The sequence below is a fragment of the Schistosoma haematobium genome, chromosome 3 (assembly GCF_000699445.3).
Source record: "Schistosoma haematobium chromosome 3, whole genome shotgun sequence".
Lineage (NCBI taxonomy): Eukaryota > Metazoa > Platyhelminthes > Trematoda > Strigeidida > Schistosomatidae > Schistosoma > Schistosoma haematobium.
In genome coordinates, this window is record NC_067198.1 from 46,558,351 (window position 1) to 46,571,567 (window position 13,217).

At 38.1% G+C, this 13,217-nt stretch overlaps 2 protein-coding genes across 3 annotated transcripts in view; both read right to left on the minus strand.

Annotated features, from left to right (window-relative positions):
* EIF3A_1 (Eukaryotic translation initiation factor 3 subunit A) overlaps positions 1–2,457 on the minus strand; it is a 32,474-nt gene extending 30,017 nt beyond the window's left edge. For both annotated transcript variants that reach the window (XM_051214000.1, XM_051214001.1), the window contains exons 1-2: positions 2,362–2,457; positions 48–238 (exon numbers count right to left, since the gene is read on the minus strand). The gene's annotated coding sequence lies outside the window, so the exon portion shown is untranslated. The remainder of the gene's footprint in view (positions 1–47; positions 239–2,361) is intronic.
* A 5,535-nt stretch (positions 2,458–7,992) lies between these two features.
* On the minus strand, positions 7,993–10,799 carry MS3_00000156 (uncharacterized protein). The gene is made up of 3 exons (XM_051208039.1): positions 10,687–10,799; positions 10,585–10,638; positions 7,993–10,548 (listed from the first exon to the last, which is right to left on the minus strand). Exon 3 carries the CDS (start codon positions 10,125–10,127, stop codon positions 9,045–9,047), a length of 1,083 nt encoding a protein of 360 aa, XP_051070025.1. The 5' UTR covers positions 10,128–10,548; positions 10,585–10,638; positions 10,687–10,799; the 3' UTR covers positions 7,993–9,044.
* Between the last annotated feature and the right edge of the window lie 2,418 nt (positions 10,800–13,217).

The window sequence follows — 13,217 nt, forward strand, 5'->3', positions numbered from 1 at the left end:
AATAGATATTAGCGGGATAAAAATATTAAGGATGGAAAAGAGATTACCATAACACTCATATTTTTGTACGTATAAATTGCTTTTCTGAAGTGGATGTTCTTACGGAGTTCTACACAAAGTTCAACAAACAGCATCATTAATTCTTCTAAGACCTTTTGCCATTGTTTAGTTCGTCTAACTCGCATCACTTCGTACAAAATTTCCAAAGCGTTAGACTTTTTGTCACATTTTATAAGTTCTATTTAATAAAAAGGAGGAAATGTTAATTATATATATAATGCATGTTAATTGAGAGGATGTTTGTCAAATTAGCCCACGAAGCAAACGGAAACGGAAAACAGAATAATGTAAGTGCAATAACGCTTTTACGGACCAATCTGTTAAAGATAGAAATCACGTATGCACAACATGCAAAAGTACAATACTAATCTTAACGTCTTTTGTATTACTAAAATTCGGAAAATTTTAAAATTGGTGACTGCTTCACTCGTAAAATGTATGAAAATGAGCATTTGTATGGCAGTCACGATGAAAAAAAACCAGAGTAACCAGGCATTTATTTGTACCTTGAGCTTACGGGAAAAATATCAAAAGTTAGCACTAATTAAACAAGATTTTCTATTTTTGAGCGAAGATAGGTGCTATCACAGATCGACGTTAACAGATGACCTGACAGGTCGAGTTCCCCTAACAAACTAACGTAGAGGTGAATTTAACGGAACATGTAGTGTAATAGCACGAATAATAGTGAAATTTATGTTGATACGGTAAGACTAAATATATAGATGGCTTAAAATGGAGAAAACTGGCAAATTGGAATTTTTCAGTGGCACAGTGTAAAATCTCAAAATTGAAATCAAATCATATAAATGTAATTACGTCACTGTGTCCAAATTTGAGCCACCTTACCCACGGTCTCTAATCACTGATTATAACCATTGCCTCAAGCAAGTAGTCGACACCTTACACAGCTTAATCCGATAATCGATGACTTTATAGAAAAACTATCTTCTTTTGACCGCAATTAGCTTTGCTTTAACACACTTGTACCCCATCCATCATGTCTCAAGGTAGGTGGTTAAAATATTTTCAACATATAATCTACGTCACAGTCGAGTTTATAAACATGTACTTGACATACAAGTTACTCAACTTCGGCTATGGTCCAAACGATAAAAGATGCTGATCTTCCTTAATAACTTACATAGACAAATGCAATAATTAATGTAGATGATTTTAACAATTAAATAGTCTTAGTTAAGCAGGAAATATCAATAGAAACTAGATACTTCCAGCACAGCAAACGCTGCTACAATCGCCTGTTGTAATTAGAATCACTATACATTCGTACGAAGTCAACATTATCCAAGACTGATTTACTTCTGAATACTAAGGGATTTAGAACCAATAGAACTGGTTACAAAATATGAATAGCCACCTCATAGTGTTGAACTAAGGATAGCAGATTAGTAGTGACGACTTCAAGGGTGCGTCAGTTCGTGACGCTCTTATATATGCAGTGGTTATGAACTATCTCCAGATAATGACCATCATCTGTTACAGACTAAGTAATGTCTCGAGAGCACTCACAGAAACTGTGTTTCCTCTCTAATCTTGCACATCACATCCTTTTGGTATTTTACTATTTAGTTCTTTACAGCTATATTATGATTATAAAAAGAATAAATGTTTCAGGTCACCACACAACTTGCAGCAGATAGTTAGAACTCGAGCACTAAGTTATACGTCTCTTAACCAACAAGATAAATAACTTTTGCAGCAGTGTCTGAGGACATAATGTAACGTAAAGCATAAAAATGTGTATTACAATTGTGTCAACCACTGGGTTTAAATTTTTTTCCTGAGGATTCTAGTTATTCATTTGGGTTAGTAGTACGCAAAGCTGAAAATAACCAATGAAGCCCTAATAACTATTTCAAGAGCTTCACAAATTCTGAACACACGTCAACAATTTGCCTCGAGTTTCGCAACATGTTTGCACGTCGGTGACAGCGCTACGAGCAGAATGACATTTAACTGGTCTCGAAAAAAGCTCGTCATTTAATAAAGAATAAATAACGCTAACAATCTAAACGTTTTTCATGGTGCAAGTTTTTAAATATCCTCAACAAGCAAAATCTGTGATTAGTCACTGGTTTCGTACGCCTCGGTGTCCCATATGATAGAATACAGTTAACGTAATTGTTCAAACACCAAAAATGTAAATGCTCGACTTCAACTGGAAATCTATACAATCACTCAGCTTTGTATGGCTAGCGGTTGATTCCCAGAACTGGAAGGAACCCACTGGGACATGACGCGTCGAACAATGTAATTTTTGCAAGGACGTTTACAACATACCTCTTGCTTTAGTCAATGCAGTTTCCGGCTTATGATACTGGCTTGGAGGCATTACCACATGAAGACACGCGAACACACAACGTTCAACTAGAGCGGTACACACGAATGACTAAAAGTGGCTTCAATCTTGAATCATCGTCATACAATCCTAGCAGACTTATTGTTCGTTGCGATTCATGCTCAGCCTTCATTCAACTGATTTTTATTCATATAGTTAACACACAGTTTAAGATAAGGTTCTTCTGCTATGACAAATGTGCTTCTACAATAATGTTTGGAATCCAAAGGTTTTTGAGATGAAACATATTACTATAAGTAAATGTGGTATTTGAGTTAAGGCCACAGAATATATTTATTTGGTGCCAAAACACAAACTCTCGGACAGAGTAACCTTGCAGAAATATATCCCTGCTACTTCACATATTCCAAAATATACAGTTCCAGCTTGCGAAAGGTCAATGGTAGGATGGCCTGTTAATCCTAATGATGGAGATATTCCAGCGGGCTCAACTTTTTTCAAAATCCATAGGCAAGTTAGGCTTCAGCCGCATGTCGAGGTTAGGAATTCTATTGGTTGACAGTTCGATGGACAAGATGGTACACGGTTAGCAGGTAACTTATTTCAGACATGCGAACGGTTGGGAGTATCCTTGTGAATTCTCTGTTCCAGAAGACAGCAGAAATTTACGACTGGGCAATTCTTAAACAGCGAAAATGTCTTTTTTATTCCTTCTGCATGACGTGGAGAATAGATTTATTTACTAAACCTCTCTCAACATATCTGTCTTTATTAAGCAGTGGATAGGTGAAGAAGTTTGAGTTTCGTTCGAACAGCCACTGTAAACAGGGTGAAAAATGTCATGACATCTACGCAGTGATTAAAGTCTACTTAAACATTCAGCAGCTGAAACATAGCAACAAATATTGGTTTACAAGTCTCAGATGTCAGCGGACCTTAGATAAGTATATGCCCTAACCACATGCATATTACAGGCATCAGTCAAACATGTATCTGTTCTTGAGCCACAAGCATGCATTATAATGCACTCGGGAGCAATAATCAGTAACTGCCTAATTTCGAACATGTTATTTTGAGGCTGTGAAATATTCGCTCCCTACTGTGGTGTATGATGCATTTGTCGACAGACATACGTAACATGTAACACAAGTCAGAAGTGGAATGCCAGGCAACAGAAGGTTAAGAGGATCGGTTTGAAGAGAATAGTAATGCAAACAGAGAGTAATTGTAAAAGCAATGAAGGAACGATGGAGTTTGAGACAGTTGATGGAAGATTTGCAAATATGTATTTATTGTGTAGTTTTTCACATTTTACGAAAGAACTGTGCAATTTCGGACTGAATAATTGAAGTGGTTTTCTCAATCTCAGATGTCGTTCACCACACTCTTATCTATATCTTGAGTATATGATAAGGCTGATCATGAAGAGACTAGAAAATTCATAAGGATATAAGAAGAATAAAATTGGTCATAAAACTGTACTCTATATCAATCAACAAGACATGGTTTTTGGGCTAGATGACTTAGAGTTAATCCGTACTCTCCGTTGGCATGTAACTAAACAAAAATCGTAACTTACTCCAACCGTGTCTAATGTAGACGGTGATTCGGTAGGATTTTATCAAAAGCCTTGCCGGAGTTAGTAAATTTGATATGTATGGTTAACTTCTGACCCCTCAGAACGCAATGATAGCTTACTGAGACGTCAATAATCTATTTTATAGCCATTCTGATCTTCAGAGATGATCTAACCTTTCCCAAACACTAAAATAACGTTTTGGAGAATGATCTTGCCTAGTATCTTTACAAGATGTGCGATTTTAGCTCTCATGTACACACGGTTACCTGTTCTAAAGATAAAACTCGCTTTAATTATTGAGTAGTAATGAATAATATAACTCAAGAGCTACTACCGTCCCATGAGTTTGACTACACCAAGGGTATTTGTCGGATAAGAAATAACATTTTTGATCGTCGTAATATCTAGAGCAGAAGTATCAGGTATTATCTGTTCCTGAAAGTAAAATACCTATACCATACTTATGCTGCTAAAGTAGCCTAAGAATACTTGAGCTTGTCGTAATCGTTTTACATTAATGGTGTGCCAGCACCATCTCCATGTAGTCCGGATAAATTCCCTTTCTTCACCGTGCGTTTCGTGCGAGAAGATTCAGTATTATTTTAAACAAACATTGCTTCAGACCCCTTTCTGGACTTGAGTAGATCTTTAGCACAAGCATTTTTAACCTTCCGATATTAAGACTTAGTCTCACCAGCGCCTAATAACCTTACTCTTTCCAACATTACTTCCTTTGTACGGCAAGTGGTGTAGACGTTTCCATTGAAACATTGCGGAAATTCGTGGTTTTTAAGGGATCGTTCATGGTATTTGTGAACAGGTAATGGTGGGTTAGTGAATTTACTATCAATGATAATTGTGAACTTGAGTCAGGCCTCGTCGTCTTTTAAGTTCCCGTAATGTTGAACACATTGTGACTGCACTGACAAGATTTCATCAAAATAATCTATCTAGTAACTCCATTCTTCAGTTCATTCAGTCATACATTTACGTTATAGTTTCATAGTCTTGGTCACTTTATGATATAGGGCGAAATGTTGAATTTGACATGAGAACCGTGATTCAACTTACACGAAGTATTATATAATAAATAACATTCCTTACCTCTTAAATTTCAGGCGGGAATCACTTTTTATACTTCACTCTCACGGGGCAATATTCCAGTGAGCAGTGTTTCTTTCTTACTAATCAAGGTTCTGTCCATCCCTGAAAGTGTGACGTTTGTGAGGTAGAGTTTAACACTACATAAAGACAGAGCTTGTTGGGTGAACGTAGGTCATTCAAAGACCATTTAAGTAGCTTCGTGTTGCACACCATCCGTAGTAAGTCATCTGCTCCCAAAACTTCATCACCTTAAAACTTATTATCATGAGATCCTTCTCTCCGGCTTTTGACTCTAGTATCAGTTTATTTTGAGAAAGTCTTTTCGAATAAAACCCCTTATCCACTCAGACTGCCTCCACCTCTCATTATCAACTTTCTGTATTTTTTAGATCCGAATATCACTTTAAGTAGCGTAGCTCTAGAATCATTTACTTAATCACCTAGTCCATAAAGATTAGGTGGAGCAACCTCAGGGAGTTCGTTGGACACTCATCTAACCATTACAAGAAACACATAAATGCTCGCTCACACTAAAATGTGTAAGGATAGTGCAACGCATTACATTTTAAATAACATTGAACTGCTAAAAATCTATTTAGCTAATGTGTATTCGATACCGAACTGCATATCATACCTTCCTTATTCAGAAATTATTAGTACACGTCTTTTCTTCGGCTGTTGACTTCAACTTGATTTCTGATGACCTCAGTTTTCGAGAATATAGGTAGCACTTCTCAGTGTTGTAGAGATATGGGCGTTTTTGAATGGAAGCGGAATGCCATGCGCTTCATGTGCGGTAATACTTTGTTGTATTTAGTGTTCTACCATAATGTCGTGTCTGTCACAGAGAATTTCGGCAAATACGTCCTATCTCGCGATCATGAACCCCCATTTTCCATTCAGTTTTCAATGAATACATTATGTAAATAATACCTACATGTTACAATGTTTGGTTGATCTATATTAATGAGCCACACCTTAGAAGTGATCTCATATGGCTACACATTTAGTAGATCGTGCCAAGTGAGTCCAACACACTTTCTTCACAAGGTAAGTTAGTGAATACCAAAATGAGAGGCCATATTGCCTATGGCTTTCATCATTAGGTGTTATAATTCTCTCTTCAACTCCCGGGGCAGAGTTTAAGTGTTTTAAAATGTTAGTTCTGGCTAGCGTTTTCTAAAGAATAAGATTGCTAACCCCGTGCCAATCCTCCTACTTTACCCGGGCTTGGAACCGGCAGTAATTCTAGGAGATCTACAAGGAACATCAGCGTCCATCAAATTTGCATCAGATGTTGATTCATTCAGCTCATTTTTACAAGGAATTCCATCAAAAATATGCGAATCATTGGGACAACTCATATTTGGTAAACCAACATGAGCAATTTATAAGGAATTGTGTAGAATCCAAACCATGGTTTGGATGTTGAAGAATAACCGTCCAGGTACGTTAGACACGCGCCCTTTCCCGTCGAAATCAAAACAAGTAATCGGGTAAATAGCGGTTCTATAATTCATCATAAATTTAAATGTGAATCGTTACCTAAACAAATATTACCACCCGGCTATTCAACCAATAATTGTTCAATCAATAAATCTAAATTACAATAAATAAAGGAGTTGATAAAAGATGAGGGAAAATTACCAGTCACAACAAATGAACGTTATTCTATCCTGACTGGATAGAACACACAAAAGGAGGAGCAAATCAATATGGCTACCGCCAAGAACAAGTGTCCAGTAAAACAACACAGATGCAGTTCGGGAAGAAACACAAACTTAGTGAATGCGTAAGAAAAACAAAAACTATAATAAAAAATACAAGTATTAACAATTCAAATGTAATCAAAAGACAACAATGTACAACTAAGGGGATCAATAGGAACAAAGCACAAGTATATACATGGAGGGATTTTCACCAACACACAAAACATTCAAAATGGACCTTACACCGGCCCCCAAAATACCTCCATACCACACAAGCTACCTTGATGCCTATGGTCATGGTTCATTATATAACATATTACACTATAGGAACGAGTGGGACTTACAGCAGTACGCCTGCTCGACCTAACTACATTAATAACAAAAAAGACTAACCCGAAGCTTCAAGGAGACCTGCTTTACCTGTTCTCTGGTGATCAACAATAACAGTCGTGGTATAGACCTAATCACTCTTCCCCAAACTTCACCCATGCTGTTGGATGAGGGCCTTGCTGACAATTCAATATTTATCTTCTGCTGATTCGACTGCTGCACAAACTTCCTTAACTCAGAAACTGTCCCCACGAAGCTTGACGCACTGTCACTGTTAATCTCCGGAGGTTTCCTTCTTTTTCCAATTAAACGTAATAAGGCCATTATAAATGAATCAGCAGTCAAACTACACTTCATTTCAATATGTACTGCCCATGTTTGCAAACAAGTAAACACATATCTATATCCTTTTTCTAATGACCTTCCTATGTGTCCTGGTTCTTTATGACAATGTCTAATTATTATTTCCGTCACTAAGTGTCGACTGGGTAAAATTACTGGATGTTTAAAGGCATTCAAGGATTCTGAGTAGCTTAGCCGACCTGTAACACAGAGTAACCCATCAAGCATTATCGGTGATAAACCTTTCACATCATCACGACTTACTACTTAACTGCTGTTTCTAAATCCACCAAATAATTTTCCATACACTTCCCTTTGAACCACCAATAAATTCTTACCCTTGGCGATGTCAAGCTCCTTAACCTTTAAACATCCTAGATGAACGGATCCTTTACAACTTGGTGAATGAAGTACCATAAGGAATTCGATGAACCTTCTAAACCAGGTTACAGCTCTGACTAATTTCAACCACTCGGAATAATAAGAGAGAATAGGTAACATGTTGTGCTTTATACTACTCAAGTTAACCACAGCAGTTTTTCTAAACTCAATAGCGTCAGGAGTATGTTCCGGACAGTCAGTGATTGTTATATAAAATTCGCCATGCAATAAAGTAGGACATTTGAACCAATATTCAAGATCAGCCATTTTCTGTACACTTCCTCTACATAATAATTCACTTATATGCTTAACGAAACTCTTTGCTTGATCACAAGTGGGAATGGATATCAAGCAATCATCAACATAGAAATTATTCTTGACATTATCTACAACCTAACCATCATAACTGTCAAAGAATATTTGGGCCGTCTTATTCAAGGCAAAGTTCGCTGTCTTTTTCGGATTTAAAACTGCATGGTGAGGTAAGTACCACCGGTGGCGATAACTAGGTTGCAATTGTATTTCAGGGATCTTCTCCGCATAGCCCTTAATAAAATTACTTTCAATACCCTTTGTATACTTGATATACAGAGTGTCATCTTTCAACAATCTACGCTTCAAGCTCTGTAGTCTATTGTTTGCCACTTCATAATTCCTCCCTTTCATATTTGAGTTCACTTTCCATAGTACAGGAACTGCAAAATGACCATTTTCGAAGCGTGTGCCCTCTTCCACATTCCTTATAGCGGCCTTATGTTCTATTGATACTGACTTATCATTTGAATAAACATCAGAAAACTCTACATCATAAAGTTTACGTATTTCGTTCTCCAAAGTCTTTATCTTACTGGTATGGCTGACAACTCTTTTCCTATATTCGGGATATGACGCAGGTCCGAAGACCGCCCACCCCAGCAACGTCTTCACAGCGTACGGGCTTTTCTTCTACCCAACCGCTGGTCTAACACCCAGTGTGCTTCTGGTACGTTGCAACCAATCAACAGTAGAACTTCTTCAGAGTCTAGGTTATCTATTGGTACATCCCTTAAATGTGGCCACTTAACCAGGTTGTTCACTGCCGACCTTGTTGGCTTATGACCTGGCATACCTGCCACAATCAGAGCTCCTTCAATCGTAACATGTTCGGACCGATCTAGAGAATATACCTCAAAAGGGGTCTTTGTGACTGTCATTGTCCTATTACCACCCACAGTCTCTACTACCACTGACGCTCGTCTTCCTTCAGCCCGAGATACCTCAAACAGCTCGATTTTATCAACGTTACATCAGACCCGTTATCCAACAAAGCATAACCCACCATTTCGGCATTTCCCAACATCAACCGTACAGGAATCATTCCTAAGCACACTTGGCTACTTAGGGATTTAGTAAATCCACAACAATTCGGGATATCAGGTTTATCATTTTCGCTGTGCAGCAAAGAATGCTGTTTCTTCTCACAACCATTAACGTTACAACGTTTTGCCAGCTTACATTCATTAGCTTTATGCTCTTGCCTAAGGCAGACAAAACAGATGCCATTAACTTTTGCTTGAGACCATCTCTCTTGAACGGTAAGCGCTAAAAATTTTGGACATTTATAAATAGCATGGTCCTGGGAACACACCCTGCATTTAGCTCTCGAGTTACTCTCCTGCTCCAATTGCAAGTGACAATTTGTCTTTAAGTTGTGTCCCTTTCTCGGACGATTCGCTAACCGTCCAAACCTACTATTAGCGACTCTCGCGCGGGATGCTATAAATTGGGTAAGCTCGTCAAAAGTCGGTTCCCTATTATCTTCCGTCAATTCATCCACCCGGTTCGCCCACTGGGCTTGCATAACTTGAGGTAATAGTCTTACTATTCTTTCCAAAGTAACTAAAGAATTTAGATCAGAGGTATAATTCATCTGTTCTAAGACCATAGCACAGTTTTCCATTTTAATGGCCAAGTTTGATAGTTGCTCCCCGTCAGTACAATCAAAATTAACAGCATTGAATAGGTCTTCTAATGTTTCTCGAGCGATTACATGAGACTGTCCGAACAAACGCTTTAGAATTTCCCTTGCTCTCTTATAACCAGAGGATGCTTCCATCATGACACAACCCTCAATAGCTGTCTTCGCCTTGCCCTTACAATAGTGCATTAAATAGAGCAAACGTTGGCTATCATCGGTGACTCTTGATGCTACATACGTCTCAAATTGCCTTATAAACTTCCAGTATCCTCTTGGCTGTCCATCGAAATAACTCAATTCAACCTTTGGTAGTTCTGGACCAACAACAGGCGCTATAGGCAACATGCTCTTTCCTGGTAATTCAAGCCTTTGCTTCTCCTTTAAACTAAGATTTTTACGTCATCTGTCATCGAATAAGGACTAGAGTCACTACCATGATAACCAAACCTATTCGAGTCTGAACCATGACACTTAAGGACATCAAAAGGCACTTGCTTGGTAATGGGGAATTCTTCATTAACATTAACGAACTTTGAGCTTGATTTCCTTCGACGATTAGTTGGCATTATGAGCGAAACGACCAGTTATTTCCGGAAACGATAACCAAAATCCGCGAACGATTGCCAAAGGATTTCGGCCAAGTAATAATTGTTCAGAACTGTAGAATCCAAACCATGGTTTGGATGTTGAAGAATAACCGTCCAGGTACGTTAGACACGCGCCCTTTCCGTCGAAATCAAAACAAGTAATCGGGTAAATAGCGGTTCTATAATTCATCATAAATTTAAATGTGAATCGTTACCTAAACAAATATTACCACCCGGCTATTCAACCAATAATTGTTCAATCAATAAATCTAAATTACAATAAATAAAGGAGTTGATAAAAGATGAGGGAAAATTACCAGTCACAACAAATGAACGTTATTCTATCCTGACTGGATAGAACACACAAAAGGAGGAGCAAATCAATATGGCTACCGCCAAGAACAAGTGTCCAGTAAAACAACACAGATGCAGTTCGGGAAGAAACACAAACTTAGTGAATGCGTAAGAAAAACAAAAACTATAATAAAAAATACAAGTATTAACAATTCAAATGTAATCAAAAGACAACAATGTACAACTAAGGGGATCAATAGGAACAAAGCACAAGTATATACATGGAGGGATTTTCACCAACACACAAAACACTCAAAATGGATCTTGCAAATTGATTCATTAGAAGCTTTGTCTCACAGTAATTCTGAGTTGCATTTGATACAGTTATATCCGTTGTGCTGCCCCAATTATTTTCTCCAACTTTCCTGACGAATATCGCATGAAATATTAGTTTGTTCTCTCTGTAGTTCGATTTCAGAGCAATACAAGGCTAACAAGTCTTCGCGTAATTACACAGGCAAATTTATAGTCAAATCGCATAAGTGCACAACAAGACATCAACATCTGAAAAGAAGCAGAGAATACAGTGGACATCTAGGATGCACTTAGACGATCTAGACTTCGCAGACGATCTGGCCCTTCTATCCCAAACGCAACAACAAATGCAGGAGAAGACGGCCAGTGTAGCAGCAGCCTCAGCATCCGTAGGTCTCAATATACACAATGGGAAAATTAAGATTCTCCGATACAACACAGCATGTATCAATCAATTCACAATTGACGGAGAAGATTTGGAAGATGTAAAAACCTTTACATATTTGGGTAGCATCATTGATGAACACAGTGGATCTGATGGAGATGTGAAGGCGCGGATCGGCAAAGCAAGAGCAGCATATTTACAATCGAAAAACATCTGTTACTCAAAACAACTATCTGTCAACCAACACCAAGGTCAGAATTTTCAATACAAATGTCAAGACAATTCTACTGTATGGGGCGGAAAACTGAAGAACTACGAAAGCCATCATCCAGAAAATACAAGTGTTTATTAACAGTTGTCTACGCTGAATACTTTGGATCCGTCGGCCGGACACTATTAGCAACAACGTACTGTGGGAGAAAACAAACCAGATCCCATCGGAGGAAGAAATTAGGAAGAGGCGCTGGAAGTGGATAGGACACACATTGAGGAAAGCACCCAACTGCGTCACAAGGCAAGCCCTCACATGGAATCCTCAAGGCCGAAGGAGGAGAGGAAGACCAAAGAACACATTGCGCTGGGAAACGGAGATGGACATGAGAAAAATTAATAAGAACTGGATGGAATTAGAACAGAAGGCCCAGAACAGAGTGGGTTGGAGAATGCTGGTCGGCGGCCTATGTTCCATTGGGAGTAACAGGCGTAAGTAAGTAAGTAAGTAGGGCAATGCAAAAGCTGACACTATGATTTGAGCATATATATACATGTGGGAGGAAATAAATCGTCGATTGATATTTAAACAATCAACATTTTATCTAGAGTCCGTCATGTGACCGAGTGATCATAACGGTACAGAGAAATATGTAAATTGTTACTGTTCAAATAGAAATTTCTATTAAGTAAGTAAATGAACGGCCATAACCAAAATTAACTGTAGTCGAAATCGGTTGTAAAATGGTTGTAATATAATCCTCGAAAGCTTCGGAATTTGAATGTATATCTAACTGTTCAATCACAGGCGTCACAGAGATGCCAATATGGTAGTTAGAAGAACTTGAATTATTATGCGGACTAGGTATCCCCCAAGTAAGGCAGTTTGAGTCAGGTAGGACTCCGTCAGTACAAACGAACATTTTGTATTTCAAATTCGAAATCAACCACGAAATCGACCGTGAACGAAATATTAGTTCATGCAAACACCACAAGTCTTCACACGTGTGTGATAATCTGCATATATTTTTTATTTTCCGTGTTTCTTACGCAACTCACGAGAATCGAATGCTACTCTTTCTATTTTTGGTATCCTAATTTATAGTCTCATTTATGAAGTACACTTATGCGGAATTCGATTGATTTCCGGCTTTTATATCCACATTATTACCAGCGTGATTATTTGACAGCGAATATAATAATGCTGGAGTCAAACCGGTGCCTCAATCCTGTTTATATGGCTGAAGTTACTTCTAAGAGATGGGTACCGGATTATTAAGCTAAGCACTGTAGAATCAGCTACTGAGCAGGTAAGTATTGTGCTTGTACAAGAGGGTGTTATGGGACCAGTCTTACTCACTATATACGTCAACGATAAATTAGTGCTGATGCCCCGACGAACACAAGGCTGTCAAGTGTTATTACACGAGTCAAACAGAAGACAATTTCTATATCATTCATCTTGAATTGAACATGTGGAGACATGCATGACAAGCTTATTTGTAAGTAGTTTTTGATGTTATTTGTATTTATTTTACTAGTTTTTCATACCATGTACATTTACTATTAAATGATTGTACGTGTTGTTTAAGTGCATGACCTTGAACACACTTTCTTCCGTCGCGTTACACTCATAACATGACA

Bases quoted from the DNA above. Each gene is read 5' to 3' on its own strand.
- MS3_00000156 (XM_051208039.1), bottom strand. From the start codon at position 10,127: ATGTTGCCTATAGCGCCTGTTGTTGGTCCAGAACTACCAAAGGTTGAA.